We start from the raw sequence: 21,792 nt of genomic DNA on the forward strand, positions 1-21,792 counted from the left end.
TCAAACTTGGTGAGACAGTGTGCAATGTTGTGCTTTATCAGATGTGTTGTTTGTTTGTACAGCTAACATAAAAATGCTACATCATCAAGATGGCAGTTCCGATAACGGTCGTCCATTTTCCTGCCCGAAAATCGATTAGTCACCCCCAACTGACGTAAAATCCAATCATGAAACATAAGTGGAATGTTTTAAAATAATTTATTAGGAAATTTAAAAAGGTTTTTGTTTTCTCCCAAGAAATAACTCGACAGGAAAGAAAACCTGTGAAAAGTTTACAGTGTTGACAAGTTGTTGTTGTTTTCCTTCCCCATTCATGACGGCATCAAAACCACTGCTGCAGTTTAAGTGAATATCTAAGAAAATATGAAAACCTTTTATGAAACATGGAGTGCTTTGTTCTTCTGCCCTTTTATTGGCCAGCCAGTGCAACATCCTATTCACTTTGTTCACAACTCTTTTGGTCTAAAAATAGCCGTCACATCAGTGTAGTCGTGACCTCCAGAGGATTTGCGTGATGGTGCAAAGGTGATTAAAAAAAAAGAAAAAAAGCCACCTTTTGAGGAAAGAAAAAATGAAATAACTTGGACAAAAGTTGTTAATGTATCAAGAAAAAGTCAAATTACATACCTGTCAACCTCTGCCGATAACTGCCCTTATAAATGATTATGATTCCCCTTACAAACCCCCAAAAAACCTTACAAACACCGTACGTCGTACGGTGTTTGTAAGGTTTTTTGGGGGTTTGTAAGGGGAATCATAATCATTTATAAGGGCAGTTATCGGCAGAGGTTGACAGGTATGAAATTAAATGTTCACATTTGCAACGGAGATACCTCCCCCAACCCAAAACAGCGTATTTTTACATCGGGTCAACGTTTAAGAAACCACATGCGACACACAATCAGCAGCCGTCGGCATGTGTGCTGTGATTAAATCTGTGTGTATATGTGTGTGTATATGTGTGTATATGTGTGTGTGTGTCAACAGGCTAGTGAAGTCCTTCATGTTCTCCCACAAACAATATTCACATCTTCAAAAATCACAGTGAAACAATATGACAACGTAAGAAAAAGTGTTTTCCTCTCCTCGACGCGTAAAAACGTTCTTCCCGTAAAAGCCGAACAAAACGAAATCGCAGTCGAGTGACAGGAAGTGAAATGCCTAAGCAAAGTTGCCAACATCGAGGATCAAACGCAAACTTCTCTGACGAAACGTCCCGTACCCTAAAAGTATGGCCCACCCCCACTTTTTTGAACCCCGCAGAAAAGTCCTATTTACATTATTTTACAGCATTGTACAGCTCAATTCAGCCTACCACATCATTGACCAATGGGCCGCCTTCACGCTTTACGTGTAACATTTTGTTAAAACCTACCGAGACCAAAGTTAAAAGTAAAATCCGTTACAAATGTGTTGTTAACACTCTCGAGGATTCGGGTTCGGAGGTCGAACGAGCTGAGAAGACAAATTGCAGCCATTGCTTCAAAGGAAATAACAATAAAAATGGCAGAATAAACCATTACCCCAAAAAGTAACACTACAAATACAGCATGTGCAATGTTTTGAATTCTTTGCCTGCTTTCCAAAAATTTCCAAAAGTGGATTTTGCTGCCGGTCGGCTGGGTTGAGGTTGTAAGACTGTGCTGTGTTTGAGGTTGTGTGTGTAAGTGTGTGTATGTGTTTGTGTGTGTGTGTGTTTGTGTGAGGGCGAGAAAAACGAAGGTACAGAACGCCAAAGTGGCTTCCACTCCCTCCAAATCTCCGTCCGTCGACAACTCTGAGCTGAAATTGCAAAAATAAATTAGTATATGTCACATGCAATACGCCTCTACGCTAGGGTTGCCACGATTAATCGACGACGAATAAAATAATAAGTAGTCCGTGACTATTTTGATGGTCCAATTATTTAGAGACAATGTTGACTAAAAATAGACCAAAGATGAATGAATATCTCATCAACATCAATTACTCAGCTATGAAAATACAGTAATCCCTCGATTATCGCGAATTCACTACTTTGCGATGTTTTTCAGCTATTATTTATTTATTTGGTTTTTTTAAGGTCATAAAAATGTGAAAATCCACGCTGAAACTCGTAAGCGGAAGCCACTCTTGCTACTAGGACTTTTTTTTAATTTGTATTTTTTTATTTTGTAAATAAGGGTTACCCTACTTTGCGATTTTTTGACTACCGTATTTTGCTGTTTAATAAACCCCCCATTTAATATACCCGGGTATATTAAACGGCAGGGGTATATTAAATGGCGCACAAACGGGAAGGTACGATCCACTTACGCCAGGGGTGTCGGACTCGGGTTGGTTCGCGGGCCGCATTAACGTCAACTCAATTTCATGTGGGCCGGACCATTTTAGATATAATATTTAGATTTTTTTAAATAAATGGATTAAAAGCCCTGAATATTCAGTTTTTTTATAGATCTAAAACAATGTTTATTTGAGCTTTTTTAAATATATTTTTAGATTTTACAAAATGATTTTGGAACTAAAAACACAGAAAAAAATGATTAAAAAATTACAATCATTGATTTAAAAGGGGGAAAATCAGGAAATTTAATGTACAACTATACTCTTCATTTTAATTTGATCCTAAAACAGAAAGTCGGCACTCATGATTTACTTTCCCGGGCCACACATAATGATGCGGCGGGCCAGATTTGGCCCCCGGGCCGCCACTTTGACACATGTGCACTGCACACTCTATAAGCTGTGACGGGGTGCATCAACGTTTTGCAGACTAAAACTACTTACTGCTCAGGTTAAAACAACTTACTGCTGAATAAAGTGTGACTTGGAATTTTAATGAACTTAAGTATCTATAATTATGCCCCCAGGAACACCTTACAAATTTTGCCACAAAAGCTGAGTTGCCGTTTAATATACCCGGATATATTAAACGGCAGGGGTATATTAAATGGCGAACAAACTTTAATATACCCGGGTATATTAAACAGCAAAATACGGTATGTCTGGTCTACATTAACTGCGATATTCGAGGGATTACTGTAATGGTTAGTAAGTGTAATTTCCTCACAACTCACATTCTCAGTGGTAGCCGTTAGTGAAGGCCGTGGCGATCAAAGGGCCCTGCAGGAGGAAAAATTAAAGCTTCAACTTTTCTTGTCCCCCCCCAAAAAAATAAATAAAATAAAAATACAAAAATGGACCAAATGCTCACCCCGAGACCGTGGCTGAATCCGGCGGTAGGGGCGGGACTGGCGGCACTGAGGTAACCGCTGACCGCTGACTCCTGACCGGCTGTTCCATAAATGTCCGCCATTGGACCCGGGCTACTGGTTCCCAAAAAGCCAGCTGTGCGAGATGGGTTCGTACCTGAAGGCACCGTAAGATCACAGTCAGCGATGCCATCGATTGGATTCTCATCACGACACGTAAAATGTTAACTTTGACTAATTGGGGAGATTCGTGGATATTGTTAGGGGAGTTTTGGTGACAATGATTGACGATGATCATTTACGGAGGAAGATGAGGGCCAGGGAAGAAGATTACAAAAAAGGTGGATTGACTTTGAAGTTAGAATTCTGAAAATGTTACAGAAAAGGACTCGGGGAAGTAAAAAAAAATTGACTTTGTATTCAAGTCAGAATGTCGACTTTGATCTCTGAATTCGGACTTGAACGTTTGAATTAACAGATGCCAACTAGCCTGTTGTTCTCATTTTACTATTGTTTAACGTATATTTCTTCTAGCTTTCTGATGAAATTAAAAAAATGGATTAAAAGAACTGGATTAAAAGCCCTGAATATTCAGTTTTTTATAGATCTAAAACAATGTTTATTTTAGCTTTTTTTAAATATATTTTTAGATTTTACAAAAGGATTTTTGAACTAAAAACACTGAAAAAATGGATAAAAAAATGACAATTATTGATTTAAAAGGGGGACAATCAGGAAATGTAATATACATCTATACTCTTCATTTTAATTTGATCCTAAAACACAAAGTCGGCACTCATGATTTACTTTCCTGGGCCACACAAAATGATGCGGCGGGCCAGATTTGGCCCCTGGGCCGCCACTTTGACACATGTGCTCCAGTGCGTCCTTTTGTGTATTTTTTGGCTGGCACGACTTATACTCCGAAGAATACCGTCAACGTGTAAATGATAGGATGATGGGATTTAATAAGTTCCATCCATTCACGTTATCTTTGTAATGTGCAGTAAACACGTCGTGTGGTCAAATCAGGAACTAAAGATCCCCACCTCTGACTACCGCCGCCGCCGCTGCTGCCGCCATTGGTCCGTAGGCCGTGAGGGGAATGGCTTAAGAGAGAGAGAGAGAAAGGTCCACGTTTAATGAGCGCCATGAATTCAAACAATGAAAAAGACTGTCCGTTTTAGCGAAAAAGCAAAAGGCTAATGGGGTGAGACGCCGACGCGGACGTGATTGAAGGCTTGCTGCTTGGAAAGCCAGAAGCGGGGGTTGGTTGACTGACCTGTAAGTTCGGGGGGGTGGGGTGAAGTCAGAAGGGGAGTCCTCTCTAAGTGGAACTCTAAAAACAGAAACAGAGTGATTTTCAATCCTAAAACACCAAAACACACCCCGGTGGCGAGGATGGGAAGTGTGGAAAATTCAAACTAGGACAGCCTTCTTAGGGCTGGAGGGGTTTCAGGATGGAGAAGCGGGATTTGTTGGGGGATCACAATAGTCTACAACAGGAGTGTTAACGTCAACTCGATTTCATGTGGGCCGGACCATTTTAGATATAATATTTAGATATATTTTTATATAAATGGATTAAAAGAACTGGATTAAAAGCCCTGAATATTCAGTTTTTTTATAGATCTAAAACAATGTTTATTTTAGCTTTAAAAAAAATATATTTTTAGATTTTACAAAATGATTTTTGAACTAAAAACAGAAAAAAATGATTAAAAAATTACAATTATTGATTTAAAAGGGGGAAAAATCAGGAAATTTAATATACATCTATACTCTTCATTTTAATTTGATCCTAAAACAGAATGTCAGCACTCATGATTTACTTTCCCGGGCCACACAAAATGATGCGGCGGGCCAGATTTGGCCCCCAGGCCGCCACTTTGACAACATACAGCTGAGCTTGTAAATTGAATTTTTATGCGTGGGTGTCTTGAATTTAAATATAGCAATCATAGAACAAAACAAAGCCAAGAGGAAATTTTTGTTATAGTATTTCTAAATGAATAGTTTTATGGCAGCTGTACATGTTTAAAAAAAGAGGTGTGAAGCCACGCCCTGACTTTTGCAAGCAGCACTTTACACTTAGTGGAAAAAAATGATGTCAGATGTCAGCTATGGGAATTGGAATTATTTCCATTCTATGGCATTAATCTGAAGATGGCATAGAAAGAAAAACATTCAAGGAATAATTAGTGTTCACTTGCGCTATTGCTCCATTTTTTTTCCTTTTTTTTTCTGTGCCAGTGTGTCAAACTCGTTCTAATTTAATCCCGCTTCTCACCTAACAGCCCCGCAAACCAAATTAGCATCCAGCTTCAAGATGTGTGTGGGTGCTGTGTTTACCAGGAAACTGGTACGTGTATCCAGGGGTGATGCCGGCGTAGCTTCGGCTCGTGTAGGTGGCGGTCTGGAAGCTTGGGTAACCTTTGGAGGAAACAGCGGTGATGAAGTTTAGATGTGACGACGTTCTCGTTACGAGAGGAAAAAGCAAAAAAAAGCAGAGATAAAGATTTGTGCAAGACAAATGTGGGAAAATTCTCATCAGCGCAGGCCATATTTTGATCTACGTAGTGCAACAAAATATCATTTTTCAGTGAGATAAATTGTAATGTATTATATTGGGTTTGGTTGCCTTGGTAACCAAATAAATAACTGACGTTTTAATAGCGCAAAAATGCTTACTCCTGCAAAAATATGGTACTTTTTGGTCTTGTTTTGGAGGTACAAACAATGAAACAAACATTTTATTGATAGCCTTTTAAATATGTTCTTTCAGAGATGATTACTTCGTGAGATATGATTGAAAAACATAATAAAAAACAAACATCTAGAAAGAAACATAACCGATTATCCCATTTTCTCTCCTAAAATGTCCTTATGTGGTTTCAACAAACTCTTTATGAAAGAAATTGGGCTTTTGGTGTCATTTTCAAGGTTATTTTGTATCGACCCATAAAAAGATGTTTTTTTTAAAAACGGATTCCAATCCCATACAAAGCTGCAGTTGACCGTTTGAACAGCAGGTGGCAGCATTAACACGTCTAGTTACCAACGCAAATCAAACTCGCTCACTAGTCAGAATACTTTCATATTTTCCAACATTGATGATCACGTAAGTGTCAATATTTGGGACATATTAAGAAATGTGTATCGATCCAGACTCGGGTATTAATTGGCACTGAGTTGACATAAAAAAAAACTACGTGGAATTGGAATAATATTTTTGTCTATGTATAGACTGTCTAAATCAGTCCTCGAGAGCCCCTATCCAGTCTGTTTTCCATGTATCCCCCCCACCAACACACCTGAATCAAATCATCGGGATCGTTATCAAGCTTCTGGACAGCTTGCTGATGAGTTGATCATTTGATTCAGGTGTGGTAGAGGAGGGAGATATGGAAAACTGACTGGATAGGGGCTCGTTAGAGGCAATTTAGACTCTAAATTGTTCAGATATTTAAAAAAAAGACACCCTAAGAACACTAAATGAAGCCAAGGCTTCTTGTTCTGAAGTGTTGCATATTGGAAGCGATGCCACCTCGCCGGGTGACTTTTGAAGTTTAGATGGAGACGATCTAAGCTACACGGCAAAGTTAAGAAAGCCATTTGATTGGTCAGCTTCCTTTATATGATGCGTCATGTGATTTTCAAAGCGGCTGAGGCCAAAAGTTCAGGGAAAAAGTTTTCAAGAAGCACAGATGAGAGAGAGAAGAGCCACTCCTCCCTCCTTCTGCTCTGGAGTTTTCCAAACTTACCCAGCATGCCGATCCCCAGCATGAAAGCGTCCATTCCATAGGGCATCACCCGAGAGCGCCCCCTGGCCGAGCCGGTGGGGGACATCACCTCCTTGGGTTGGGCTTTCTTGCATTCCACCTGTTTCCAAGGAGGAAAAAAATGTTTAAAAAAACATGCTCGGGCTAAGTCAGAGCTAAATTAGTGGAAATATCTGACCATTTTGTTATTAATTTCGTGGAAATGGATCTCGCAGACTTTCTCCACCACGTCCTCGTTCTCAAAGGTCACGAAGCCGAATCCTGACGAGGACGGAAAACATTTCTGTTCAACATGAGTTATTGTGCTATTGCTGTGTCACGAAAATACTAACACTTTAACCTTGGAGAAAATAAAAAAAACTGTTCTTTATTCATGTTGGGAGTGAATGGACTTGTCAGAAAGCTGATTTGTAATCTATTAATAAAGTTTGGCTGAACTATCTAACTGTTTTGTTGACAGTCCCTTTAGCGCAGCACCATCTAGTGGGTGCGCCTTTAAATGCGATGCGTCTTGTGTGTGTGTCAAATACAGAAAAAAGCACTTGTTACTGACACTGCGCCTTTAAATGTGATACGCCATATAGTCGTGAAAATACGGTATTTACAAAAATAGGAATGATTTTTTTATGGTCGTATGCCAGTACACGGTCGATTGGTCGCCGGTCTTTTGGTCGCCCGGAAGGTAAGTGATAATTACCATTTAAATCGTTGCTCAAATTCCCTAAATACAAACTGCAAATTACTATTTAGTCATACTTAATGCCCTAGTCATTATTAGGCTAAAGAAAAGCTCAAAATTTCCCAGACTGTTATTGTTTTTTGTTGGAGAACTTGTTAAGACCCTGACTGACGTAGCTTCTTAAAGGGACAACGCATGTACATACAAACTCTTCTACACTCACACGTCGGCTCAGTGAAACTGCTCATGGCCATTGTTGGCTTATATTGATGCGTAGACCGTGTTGTTTTACCTTGTTTTGTCGCCGGTCTTTTGGTCGCCCGTTGTCGCGGTCGGGGCGACCAAAAGACCGCGACCAAAAGATCGGCGACCAATCGACCGCACACGCATATGCCAACATTACTGTGTGGCCAATTTAAAAAAAGTTCATTTCTAAAGCAACTCTGCTTAGCCTCTCCACGTCAATGGCAGCCAATGAGTTAGAAACACCCCCAAGCGCACTCCTCCTTCTCCTCCCTCCTCCCTCCCCCCTTCCCTTCCTGGCCAGAAGGCCGGGGCAAAGCTGGTAGGCTGTCATAATCGATCAGTCCCGGGGTGGGGAGGAGGCTCTCAAGGAGGCTTTATCCTGATCCTGATTAACGGACTGGCTAATTAGACTAGCCCCGTTTGTCTCCTCCAGCTCAGCCCACAGGAAGGAGCTCGGCGGGGGTTGAAGGGGCGGGGCTGGGGGATCGATTCGCTATCCAGGAAGACCGCTCGTAACTTGAGCGAGAGCTGGCCGGCAAAGGTAGGAAACGGGCGGAGGTCAGCGCGTCTCACCTCTGTGCCTGTTGGTGGTCTTGTCGAACATGAGCATGGCGTCGTCGACCTGGGGTGGGGGGCACAAATAAGACGGTTAGGCGGCGCTCTCTCCCTCTCTCGTCACACGGCATATTGCCTGACCTCAGCCCTTCTCAAGTTCTGTCGGGAGGCTCGGCGACAGATGGACGGACGCGAAGCAAGGAGGAGGAGGAGGAGGAAGAGGAGGAGGAGGAGGGAGGTGACTGGAGGCAAGTGGCAGGTTATGAAAGAAGGAAATATGAACGAGGCCTAATGTACATAATGAGTGGCGCGCAAAGCTCAAAAGTCAACGTCCACCTCGGAGAGCGCCTAATCTGCCCCCTGTTTGCCCTCCAAAGTTTGACATTCCCATGGCAACCATACAAAACAAAAGGCGCTCCTGAAAGGGCCCGAGCCACATCAAATGAATGCGCTGGTGGGAATAGCGGCGCTGAGACAAAGCTGGGCACAAAGAGGGAAACGCGGCTATACAGAAAGGTGAATCTTGCGGGCAGGTGGAGGGAGACTCGATGAGAGAAAATGAGAAAGAAAGAGAAAGCCAAAGAGTGAGAGAGAGGGGGGGGGTGATAGCGAGAGGAATAGCGACAGGTGGAGATCTGCTGAAAAGAGAGTACAGAGAGCTGTAAGAGAGTCAGGGGAAAGAAGAAAAAAAAGGGGGAAAAAAAGATTGGGTCAAAGTGGAAAGGGAGGCGGAAGAAAAGACAAAAGGGAGAGACAGAAAGAACAAAGAGCCCCGGAGGTTTTGTTTGTTGGCACACTAGGCCGCCATTCCTACTCGGCCACCAGTCCGACCTTTCTTTAAACTGCAAAGACACAGGTGTTTTTTTTCTGACGCTGTCAAAATAAATAAATAAAAAGAGGCACAATTGCGAGGGTCTTTTTATCCTTCAGGAGGAGACGGCTAATTCATTGGAAGAGGGAGGGTTGGCAGGGAAGGAGGATTGTTTTTTAGTGAATCTTCTACCAAAAAGTTACTTGGGAACTTGAGAATTTTTACGGATTTTTACACAGCAATGAAATGACGCAGGTTCATAACTATTAAAGTTGAACCCAAAAAAGTAATTGATGTAATATTGCCATCAGCTTTCTTTAAAAAACAATGACGTGACAAGATTACAAGAGCCAGCAGAGGGCGTATGCGCCAATAGAAAAATAATTCTTCTTGGTTTTATCATGGAATATCAAATTAAAAAGTGGGTCACAGGTAAAAAAAAAAAAAAAGAAAAAAAGTGAGATTGTAAAAGTTCAAATTAGAGGCAGAAGCACCATCACGCCATGACTCAAAAACCTTACATTTATCATCCTCGTATCTACAAGCATACATGGCAATTGAAAATCAAATAATTTACCATGTGAAATTAAAACTGGCCTTTTTTTACTAATACAATTTTGGCAATGCTAGCCGTGTCAAAAATGCTAGCTAAAGCCACATTGTTTTGGTTCCTATGCTAATGACTAAGGGCAGCTATCCCACATGCTAACTATCTAACACCAGTATATTTTACCACATTTTTTTGTTTTGTTACACTTTTTTTTGTTTATCTTACCAAAAAAAAGGACTATGTATGTGTTGTAGCTCAGCAAAGTCCAATTTATCGAATTCAGTAAAGTAATAAGGGGCATTGAAATGAGCATGACTCATCAAATTATACTTTTGCCTTTCCACACACAATTGGCTCCCAAGTGTCAAATCTTTTTCTCCATGTTCACTCTAATCACGGACCGTTGAATTGACGCTCAAATAAACATTTGGTAAATGCATTAGAGCGCGTTCGTGATCTATAATAAGGCGACGTGTAATAAACATAGTAGTGAGGCGCACTATATGCGTGCGAGAGAGTGAGAACGTGTGTGTGTGTGTGTGTGTGTGTGTGTGACTCTTAAATCTCCCCAGGCCAGGGCAGCTTGCCTGCAGAAAGGTCAAAGGTGAGCCAGGAGCGTCAGCGTGTAAGCGGACCTCAATTCGTGGCTTCCTTTCAACGCAAAGGTAGGGCCTGTCACGGGGGTGTCCAACGTGCGGCCCGCGGGCCCAAAGTGGCCCACTAGGGGGTCTCAAAATGAATAGGAAATGATCCGAAATTTACCAGAAGGGACCTGTAAGCAATGTTCCCTCTAAACTGCGCGCATGCGCAATTGCGCACTCCTCTCGTCTTCTCTGCGCACAGCAAATCATATGGAGCGCACAAAATAAAATCCCTTTTTTTTTTAGCTGTGAGGCCGATGCGCGAACCACTCATCCGCCGGGCCGCCCATTCATAGATATTAATCATTACATTTTATTATTACTAAATCATTTATGTGTAGTAGACATACACCTGCTTATAGCAGGTGTGATACTAGTGTGTGCCCATAGCGAGCAATGATGATGTTGCTCACACCGGTACTCAGTGTCCTCAGGGAGGTTGTCTTTCTGCCCAGACAAACAAAAAATTAGAGGGAACATTGCCTGTAAGTATCCTAAAATGGAAGTAAAAAAAAAAGAAGTGACGAAAAAGTAAGCCTGCTATTGACATTGGTAAATTCTCAATTCAGTTAAACTGGCTGTGAATGCTCGTTTTTTTCAGTGCCAATGACAGCGCTAGATGTCCAATTAGTTTTGACCGGGAGGGGCGAATGAACGAACAAAAGTTTTTGGGCCGGCCCACATGAGATCTGGCTGGCATGAATGTGGCCCGCCAACCAAAGTTTGACACCTTTGGCCAATCTGCTGCTTTTATTGGCAAAAAAAAAAGCAAGCGTCCACACATCTGCGTCAAAACATCCAGGACACGCTTTGTCCAAGTGTTGTGATTCCACATTAAACGTCAAAAAAAGAAGAGAGGTCAGGAAGTCAACGTTAAGCAGGAAAAACACTCTTTGAACGACGCAAAGTGCGTTAAGCGCCACATCATTGGTCAATATTTCAAAGCGCCAGCTCTTTAATGGTGTGCCACTGGACAATATTCCCTTTTCCCCTCTTTTTTTTTTTTTTTTTTTTTTCCAGCTCTCATCTTCCCCGTTATCCCCTGCCCATCCCACCCCGCGCTCCTTTGTCCTCGCCACGACGGGACACAAAAGGTCCAGCGAGGCGGTCTAATCAGGAACTTCCATGGATGGCTGGAGCCCACATTTCACCGGCCATCCCTCGATATCTCTCTCGGAAAAATTCATCTCCCGGCTATGATTGAGATGGGAGCTCGGGGGGGGGATGACGAAGAAGCGGGAGGCCGCCAAAATAACCCCGACTCGGGCGCTTTTAACATGTCCGACTTTGAAAAACTTTGGACCTGTTAGCACTTACTAAAAAGTTGGGTGTTTTTTTTGTCTTTTCTCAGGACAAACTCCAAAATATATGCGAGGCATCTAAGTGAAAATGAAGCAAATATTTGTCTGCCTTTGTAATAGCTTTTGTAAATCTCCCCCACACCCCATCTTTGCCCCACTTCCCTCTTTTACGCCTCCACAAACCTCTCTCAATCAAGCCCACCCTCTCTCATTGGTGCCTTTGTGGACCCTCGGTCCCCTCTCTCTCCCTCCGCACTATACAATAACACGTGTTGAACGACATGAAAAACAACTTGGAAAAAGCTTCTGAACAAACATTTCGAAGATGAGATGACACGACAAAAAACCTCGAGCATCTTAATCAACTTTTCCCATTTTTTCTTCCTTTTTTAAATTGTTTCTAAACTCAAGTTGACCCCCACCGATCACACGCAAACACCCCCGAACGGCACCTCGTCCCTCCTCCTTCAGAACAAAACCCCCTTACCCGCAGAATTACTTAGGGACAATGGGCAAGCCAGGTCACCACGGTAACGGGTCAGGAGGGGGTTGTGGGTAGGAGCAGCTGTTACATCAGATTAATTCAGATTCTGATAATCCCTCCTCCTTCCTCACCATCACCATACAGCGGCCACAAAACTTTTTCACCCAGCTCCCCCACTCCCCCCCTCCGCACTCTTCCAGTATCCCCCCCCCCTAACTTGGCCTGCCCAGCTCGGGCCCCCAGGAGCCTCTCAGCCTCTTTAGTTTGCCCCCGGCCAGCCTCTCCAACAAGCCTTTTTTTTCTCCCCAGTAACTCCTTCACTTCCGAGCGCCCGTCCGCCGATCGGGCCTTCTATCGGTGTCTCGATAACGTCGTAATGACGGAAAAATGATTTGCGACACTTTGATAAAATCCATTAAGACTGACCTTTCCAAACTGGTCAAAGTATTGCTTGACGTCTTCTAAGGTGGTGTTGACCGACAGGCCTCCGACGAAGATCTTCTTGGTGCGAGTCACTAACTGTTAAGATTTAAAACGGGAAATGACAACAATCACTTTTCATTCTTTATTCTGCCAGTGACCATTTTGGCAAATTTAAAAAAAAGAAAAAACAATAAGGATCTGGCATCTCATTTTGGCCTATAATATTAACATAATTTGATATACAGGTGTGGCCCACCTGATAACCTTATTCACTACATATATTTTTTTATGGGCAATCATTGCCTGTTCAATATTTTATTTAAAAAATACAAGTATTAAAAAATATGTTAATAAAAATACAATGGCTCCAATTAAAATGTATGAAATCAGAAATACACAGTGATTTGGGACCCTAATAATACTCTAGAGTGGATTCTTTTTATTTCAAATTTCATCGTACACTATTTAACTCATTTCCTGCCTGATATCAATGTCAAAATTTGCACCCAGAAACGAGTCGGTGTCAGACTACAAACTCTTCAGTTAACCAGAATTATTAATTAATTTCCGAAAAAGGGACTGAACCCTTTTTAACATGATTTCTCATTTGTAACACATCCTTTAAACATATTTTTTTTATCTGAAATTCTTCTTGTTACACAACTCATTTTTTATCACATTCATCTTCTAAATAGAAAAAAAAATGCTTCAAATTATTGTTTTTTGGGGTCAATACATCAGTAAAAAAATAAAAAAAACACATTTTAAGCAGTTAAATCAGTTTTGCATGTGGGCCTGATTTAATTTAAAAGCCACTTTGTATGTACAGGACACAAAGGACTGCTTGGGTACAGCCTGCACTTAACACCTGTAATTATTTTGGGCTTTTCCAACAGTCTTGGCCGAACAACAGCAGGATAAGCAGCATGCCACTCCCCAAAAAAAACGTCTATTTTCCCTTTCCGCGTATCCGTGTATTCGTGTATTAACAAAAAAAAAGGGGCGACAGAATGGCTGTAGCTTTTTAAACACATCTGATTAGCAGTCGGTTGCTTGGATGTGTTTCTGTTTGTACTCAGTAGGAAAAGAGATCAGCCAGATTTACAGCTATGACACCGGACAACATGTCCTCACGTCTGAGCTCCATTTCAAGCTGCTGTTCGTTGCATAAAAGTCACGCAGTCTGCAAAAAGAGACCTTCCTTTTTGCGTACCGTCGTAACGTGATTTAATTCGGAAATGAATCATTTCAATTGCTTGCTAAATTAATGTGTTCAAAATGAGGAGGTACAATTTGGGGACTTTGCGGAGGTCGTTTTGGGCAAATAGCTCTTCCTCCAATGTTTTTGGGGGGGTTTAATAATAATAAAAAATAATATGGCACTTCCTCAGAGTCCTTTTTTTTACGTCACGTAAATAGACACTTGAGCCTTTTCTTCACAGTCAGACGTCACCTCGACACGTCGCAAAATGGCTGTGACAAGGCGTAGTGTGCTTTGAGGTGCTATTCGCTAACAATGGATCGCTAAAGTTGTGAGACTTGATTAATGAAGGACCGCAAAAAAAAGGGTTCCACGCTGGAAGCAAATCGTTAAGACTTGAAAGCTATAACCCAGAACAGTGCATGGCAGTTATCATAAATTGATATGAAATGGAACTCACCTTAGGTTGAGCCCTCCGGGGAAATGCCACTTTGGGATCAATCTATACAAGATAATAGAGAGACAAAAAGCTCCGTTAAGTGATGGGATGTGTCCTTTTTACACTTGAGTCTTTTAAATTTTGGCATTTCCACATTTAAAAAAAGACCAATTCCACGTCTGCATATTTTTTAAAAATTATTATTATTAATAATGCTGCTTTTTTTTTTAAATCAACATAGGAAAATTCTTCCTCTGTTTCCAGCCTTTTCTCCCTAAAAATTGTTATTTTTCAAAAACAAACAGCCTGCTCTTAAACCACTGAAAAAGAAAATAAAACGACACCGTTTCAAAACATTTTAGCCAATGAATGTTGCTTCTTATTTAAAGGTGATTACACTTTGAAGCATATTATTAACTTGGAAATATCGTGTGAATTAAGACACACATTGAGACCAGTTTGCAACCCCAAAAAATGGAAATCAAATCCAAATCCATTGTCTCTTATGATGTTTTTTTTTTTTTTTTACAAATTAAAATTCCCTTGTCCCTGTTGTTCCCAATAAGCCAAAAGGAGAAAAAACCGCTCGGATGTCGTTGAACGATCCAAACATACGTAGACGTGATTTTGAAAACCGAATTTTCAAATTTGTTGGACAACGTGCAAAGCTATATTCAATGGGATTGTCCTTATTATGTGTGCGGCGCGGGGCGCTCAGGTGGAATGCCTGGGAACATCCAGCGAACCGGCGCCTCTCTCGTCACCACCATGTGACATGTGAGCTCCTGGAATCTCGCACGGGTACCACAATCACAAAACCCACCTCGCCTCTGCGAGGAGGGGCGGAGACCCGTCGGGGGAAGTGTGTCGGAGACGGGGTGAACCGATCGCGAGAGGCGGCCGATTTGACCAATACGGAACAGAGAAGAGGGACCTGTCAATCCGACCCTGCGGCAACAGTAGATCCAGCCACATTTTGTTTGTTTGTGTTAGTTTGTTTTTGTTTTTACTTCCCTTGGACGACACGTGGCGTCAAGCTCGTCTACGAGGATCTGCGATTCCGGATGCTGATCTGCTAGGCGGTTGCTAAATTGCTACTCTACATTTCTTTCTTTCTTTTCCTTATTTTTGTTGTTGTTGTTTTCAAACCAATGTTAGGAAAAAAGAGCATCACACCATGCGGTGAGAACGTCAACATAGACAAGTTGCATTTCCATCTAAACCCATCTAATAGAGGTAAAGATCAACTAGACTACTCGACACCGTACCGCCGTTTACGCTAACAGATGGCCAGGCGGTACGGCGCTAAGATTAGTTTGCGACCGTGAGAGGGTAAAGTTAAACTACGGAATACAGTAGATTGCTAGCTAGAGCCTCTATGGTAAATCACATGCGTTTACCAGATTGAGAACGACAGCGTGTTTCTGCTGGAAAACACGCGTCGAGATTGCCACGGGTTTGTTTCTTTCTCTTCTATAAAAAAAAAGTGAGAAGACTAAAGGCTAAATCTGGAGGATCAGATGCAGAGGCTACAGTTTAGTTGCTCTAGTGGCTAGACTACTCTGATAGTCACCTCCGGTCGCCAACCATCCTGATGGCCGACACTCCTGTGCACATTCAAAAACAAACAAGACACACACAAACAAACAAAATCAAACAGGGCGCCACGCAGAACGCCAGCGGGAAGGGAAATCGTGGACATTAAATAATCAGAGTTGATTTGGGAGACGGGGTAAAAAAAATAATAAAAATGTCTAGGGATCGATGCCCGCCGAAGAAATGGTGTAAATGAGTTTGAGTTGAAATGATTGGGGCGTGCGGCTCGGAGCCGCGTGCATACAAAGACGCGACCTTGCCGCAAGGGTAGAGAGGTGAAGCCCGATATAATTGAAAGCGCTTTAGGAAATGGGAGCAATCTCCTTTTCCCATCTTCGCTGGATAGAAAAAGTCAACATACCCTACTTGGAAAAAGTCAGGTTATGTAAGCTATTACCTGGACAACTTAACTGTATGAAGATATGTTAGAAGGATCAAGTGAAAAATAAAGTGTAAGAATTAGCCAATAAGCCTAGATAATGTAAAATGACGACAAAAATGTAATTTTGCATTTAGAAAATCCAAATATGACCTTTTTTAAAACCATTTCATAGTTATTCCATAACAATTCATCGGGACACGCCCACTTTTTGGGGCGGTGATGTCACAAACAGAATTGATGATTATTTCTAATATTCTAGTGCTACACTAGCTAGTACACGTTGACAAAATGACATGGTAACAAGATATCTTATGAATAGTAGTTAGCCAATTAGCCTAGACAATGTAAAATGACGACACAAATGTAAATTTGCATTTAGAAAATGAAATTTGGCGCCCCAAAATTACCTTTTTTTCCCCACTTCATATTATTCCATAAAAATTCACCGGGACACGCCCACTTTTGGGGGCGGTGATGTCACAACCAGAATTGATGATCATTTCTAATATTCCAGTGCCACGCTAGCTAGTACACATTGACAGAATGACATGGCAACAAGATATCTTATGAATAAGAGTTAGACAATTAGCCTAGATCATGTAAAGTGGCGGGAAGAATGTAATTTTGCATTTAGAAAATCATATTTGGCGCCCAAAACAGACCTTTTTTAAAACCCATTTCATTGTTATTCCATAACAATTCATCAGGACACGCCCACTTTTTGGGGTGGTGATGTCACAACCAGAATTAATGATCATTTCTAATATACTAGTGCCACACTAGCTAGTACATGTTGACAGAATGATAATGGCAACAAGATATCTTATGAATAAAAGTTAGCCAATTAGCCAAGCTAATGTAAAATGACAACATGAATATAATATTGCATTTAGAAAATCCAATTCAAAAAATATGACCTTTTAAAAAAAAAACAATTTCATAATTATTCCATAACAATTCACCGAGACACGCCCACTTTTTGAGGTGGTGATGTCACAACCAGAATTGATGATCATTTCTACTATTCTAGTCCCACGCTAGCTAGTACACCTTGACAGAATGACACGGCAACAACAAATCCTATTAAAAACATGCTACCAAACTGCAGCTCAATCTTTGTGCCAATCTTCCACTTGGAGATTTTTAGTGGGCGGGGCTAGGGCAGCTGAGAAAGGAAGGCTAATTAGGATCTAACGTCATTATGAAGCTTTTTCTGTCACTCTTATAACTAATGTGTGTCCAAAATATGGCCTATTGTCATTTTAAAGTCACTTTATGCAGTATTTCTAATCCCTTTTAATGAAGAAAAAGTACCCTTTGCACATTTGGATTGCAGACCGCTTAAATCCACTGTCCAATCCATCTCCAGTATGCAACAGTTGGCCCGACCTAGCCTCCACTCAGCATGCTTGAGACTCCAATCCTATTAGTTAGGAGAGCCACACTAATCGCATGGAAGGCTCGCTCTCCCCGTCATGTTTCTGTCGCGGTGCTGAAACGGTTAACGAGACCTCAAACAGAGCGGCGTGACCGCTAGGTAACTCTGTCGGACAAAACGCGCCGTCGGCGTCCGACTGAACCCCGTTGGAGATGGCGCGGGAAACCACTCAAAAAAAGGGAGGCGCTTAGCCCGTCTCGGTAATACGCCGACCAAGAGTGGCGATAAATTGGGTATTTTTCGGGTGCGCAAAAGGTCCACTCGTTCCGACAGCGCCGGAGCGACTCGGTCGCTCACAGCGTGGCGCATTCTTTGTGTTGCTATTGGAGAACCTTTTCTTTCCCCTTGCTAACAGGATAACCTGTCTGTATGAGGGAGGGGGGGTTTAGGTTGGAGGAGCAGCCCCCAAACTAAAAAAAAAAAAAAGTCCTCCTCCCCAAAGTCTGGACGCCTCCGAGGCCAGGAGGATTAAGTTGAGGACGACGTAGAAACATTAAAAAAAAAAGGTAAACTCACAGTTAACGTGCGTGTGAGGCAGCAGGAATTGGTGACCTTCGCTCTCCTTGACTAGGCTTGTTTATATGTCTTGGCCTAGCCAAGAAATAATTGTAAGTGATGTGCATTGTTATCGGCTTCTTTTTCTTTTGTGACACGGCCATTCTTCAACGGTGGAGAAGCGGGGTAAGGGGGGAGTCACTATGGAAACCAACCCCATGGCGATTTAGTGGCGTCCAAGCATGGTGCCACAAAGTGTCACGGGCCTTGTCCCTTGCAAGTGATACTAAAGAGCCAGCAGGACGACCGGTAAAAAAAAAAGCCACTCTGGTTCTTTTAAAAGTCATTGTACGTTTCCCGTTCTTTTGTGTTTTTCTTCAAGTTTCCGCTGCAACTTTTTTTAAAGACTTTAGCTTCTCCTTATCATGACTAAATGCTTCTTTCCTTGACTCGTTTAAGCCTTTGGTTGCCCGATGCTAGGAGGATAAATTGCATGAAGCTTCTTCTGCATCCAAATATACCAATATTATCTTTTCTAAGCTCATTTACATATTTATGGTGAATGCCTTTTCTTGAAAAATGAAAACTTTTAGGAATGAAAAAAGCCCCCAAAAGTCCAACTAAATGTTCATCCACTCTTTTGTTTACATTCAAACTGCTGTTTTGTAGAAGGTGATTATTTCTTCACGCTGGCAAAAGATGGAGTCTAATCATAATTTTTTGTTTCGTTAGCATGGCGCTAACTTTAAAGGTTTTTAGGCGTTTTTGCTATTTCGGTCTGTCATGGGGCGTTTTAATTTAGCCATAATTTTTCGTTCCGTTAGCATGGCGCTAACTTTAAAAGTATTTTTTGGGCATTTTTGCTATTTTGGCATGTCATGGGACGGTTTTAATTTAGCCATAATTTTTCGTTTCGTTAGCATGGCGCTATTAAAGGTTTTTTGGCGTTTTTGCTATTTCGGCCTGTCATGGGACGGTTTTAATTTAGCCATAATTTTTTGTTTCGTTAGCATGGCGCTAACTTTAAAAGTATTTTTGGGGCATTTTTGCTATTTTGGCCTGTCATGTGACGGTTTTAATTTAGCCATAATTTTTCGTTTCGTTAGCATGGTGCTAACTTTACAAGCTTTTTTGGGGCATTTTTGCTATTTAGGCCTGTCATGGGACAGTTTTAATTTAGCCATAATTTTTTGTTTTGTTAGCATGGCGCTAACTTTAAAGGTTTTTGGCCGTTTTTGCTATTTCAGCCTGTCATGGGACGATTTTAATTTAGCCGTAATTTTTCGTCTCGTTAGCATGGCGCTAACTTTAAAAGTATTTTTTGGGCATTTTTGCTATTTTGGCCTGTCACTTGATGGTTTTAATTTAGCCAAAAATTGCACATTGGGCACTCAAAGCGTTAAGGATACCCGGCAGCCATCATGGCCACTCCCAGGGACGGACTCGCAAGGTGGGAGCGGTGGGAGCGGTGGTCCCTATGGTGACCAAACGACCCACATTGTTTGGAACTATCTCCCATTCATCACTGACACGCAGATATACCCACTCGTGCGCGGGTAAAAACCTCCCAAGTTGGGTTAGTAAAGGTGGAATTAAGCACTTCTCACTTTGAAATTGTTACAAAGAAGTTATTTGCCGCAGCCGTCACACCTTCACGATCTCAGGTTGTGTTCCCCCTATTCTGTGAAAAAAAACTTTATTTCTAGAGGTCATTTCCAACCCTCGGGACAGAAAAGAAAAGGCAGGCAAGGAAGAAAAGCCCCCCTCCACCCCGGCCCCCTTCTCTCTCTAGAAGCCAAATCCAAAGATTGGCAAAGAGGGAAGTGGCCCAGCTCCGTTCCCCTTGTTTCTATGGAAATTGACACCGGGTGACATTTTCATGAATGTCTGGCGGAAAGTAAAAAAAAAAGACGCTCCTAAGCTAGCTTTATCATGCAAAACGTACCCGAAAAAAAGCCGCCATTGCCATAGAAAGCTTTGGTAAAAAATAACCCAAGGTGTCGTCAACTTTAACGGGACATAGTTGAGAAATCCAACCAATGAGATTAGCCAATAATCAAGAGTAAAAAAACAGACAACTTACTGTTTTAGAGTCCAACTCGTGCCTGGTTTGGGCTAAAACTTTATCCACGCCGGCCTGGTCCACGAAGGTGACAAATCCGAAGCCTCTGCGGACATTGGCGGGGGGTGGACGAAAGTATTAATGACAGCGAAAAGCATGTTGACGCGTAATGATATGTTATGAGCGGCGAGGAATCACGGAAGACAGATAAACTTTCAGAGTGGACGCCAAGCTCACCTCGAGCGCTTAGTAATCGGATCTCGCATCACCATACACTCCTTCACCTCTCCGTACTTGCAGAAGTAGTCTTTCAGGCCCTCTGGGACACAAAAGCAACAACAAGGGGACACATTAGTGCAGAATAAAGCTTCGGAATAAAAGGAAATATGAGACTAACTCAAACTTGACTTTTTTTTTTTAACGATGTAACCGGGGATTAAAAAAGTGCCAGATTGAGTAATAACTGGAATATTAAGAGGACAATTTTTTTCTATGAACGGGTCCATTCATCCTAAAACTGAAAATAAACAAATGGCAGGTTTTTTTTTCAAACGAGTTCATGCAATTTTTTTTTAAAGATGTACCTTGTGTTGTTTGCCAGCTGAGTCCACCTATGAACATTTTGCTGTGGAAAGAAAAAGAATATTTTCACTTAGGGGCAAGTGGCATTCGCCAAGTGGAATATTTATGTGCCTACAAGGCGCAAACAAACAAAGTTGTTGATGAAACTGAAGGTCGGTGTACGATCAGTAAATGTGACATGAAGGCTTCCAGTGTGGGGGTGTGTGCTCCTCAGCTTCCACGCAGAATGAAAGGCTTGTTTCAACCCCCCCTTCCCAAAAAAAAAAAAACACGTGCTAGGTGGTGGGGGAAAAAGTTTTCTTTTTGACTTACCAGGGGTCGTGAGGGGAGTCCGTCGTGGAGAGGCTGCTCTGGCTCCCTTCCGTGTCCATTTCGTGCCCGACTGGTGTTTGCGTGTAAGCGGGGTGCTTCGCCGAGGGTGTCCGGGGCCGAGGCGTGCGGGGGAACAGGCGGCCAGTGAGTGAGAGAGAGAGGCTCGGGGAGGGTTTGGCCCGTGGTGTCAGAGGGGAGAGGGCCAGATGCGAGCGGGGACAGACAGACTCCACCTCCTCGTCGTCGTCGTCGTCGTCGTCGTCCTCGTCCTCGTTCTCGACTCCGAGCACGCTGCCGTCGCTCCCTCATCCCTCCGCCAAGGGACCCGGGAGCCACGGCCGGGGAAAGTTGGAGTCAGGGAGTCAGCGACTTCCGGTGGGAGGTTCAAAAATAAAAGCGCCCTCGCTGCATCAGATGCATTCTCCTCTGTTATAGTGGAGATACTACTATATCATAAATGTGTGATCACCTAATGTCATTTGCTTGACATTACTACAAAAAGTACACAGCATATTTAAACGATATCTGCGTAAGAGTTGCCAGATCGAAAAGACAAATTCCAGCCCATTCATGCCGAAATAAGAAAAGTTCATTTAAAAAAACAGCCTAAACTATATAA

General features: G+C 42.1%; 1 protein-coding gene across 2 annotated transcripts; it reads right to left on the bottom strand.

Moving 5' to 3' along the window:
* Nucleotides 1-754: 754 nt before the first annotated feature.
* On the bottom strand, nt 755-21,446 carry msi1b (musashi RNA binding protein 1b). 2 transcript variants are annotated; one of them, XM_077601064.1, is made up of 15 exons: nt 21,174-21,446; nt 20,864-20,904; nt 20,517-20,598; nt 20,301-20,385; nt 14,328-14,369; nt 12,670-12,762; nt 8,475-8,523; nt 7,155-7,237; nt 6,959-7,076; nt 5,547-5,627; nt 4,477-4,533; nt 4,244-4,303; nt 3,197-3,351; nt 3,060-3,105; nt 755-1,782 (listed from the first exon to the last, which is right to left on the bottom strand). In XM_077601064.1, exons 1-14 carry the CDS (start codon nt 21,230-21,232, stop codon nt 3,064-3,066), a joined length of 1,047 nt encoding a protein of 348 aa, XP_077457190.1. In that variant the 5' UTR covers nt 21,233-21,446; the 3' UTR covers nt 755-1,782; nt 3,060-3,063. The 2 variants fall into 2 exon arrangements, with proteins under 2 accessions (XP_077457190.1, XP_077457191.1); XM_077601065.1 differs by lacking the exon at nt 4,477-4,533.
* Between the last annotated feature and the right edge of the window lie 346 nt (nt 21,447-21,792).

Source organism: Stigmatopora argus, chromosome 5 (assembly GCF_051989625.1).
Source record: "Stigmatopora argus isolate UIUO_Sarg chromosome 5, RoL_Sarg_1.0, whole genome shotgun sequence".
NCBI lineage: Eukaryota > Metazoa > Chordata > Actinopteri > Syngnathiformes > Syngnathidae > Stigmatopora > Stigmatopora argus.

Coding starts and splice junctions, on each gene's coding strand:
- msi1b (XM_077601064.1), bottom strand. CDS start 21,232: ATGGACACGGAAGGGAGCCAGAGCAGCCTCTCCACGACGGACTCCCCT. Junction 8,524..12,669: donor ACTTTGACCAGTTTGGAAAG/GTCAGTCTTAAT, acceptor CCCCCACCCCAG/GTCGACGACGCCATGCTCAT. Junction 7,077..7,154: donor ACGAAATTAATAACAAAATG/GTCAGATATTTC, acceptor CCTTGGAAACAG/GTGGAATGCAAGAAAGCCCA.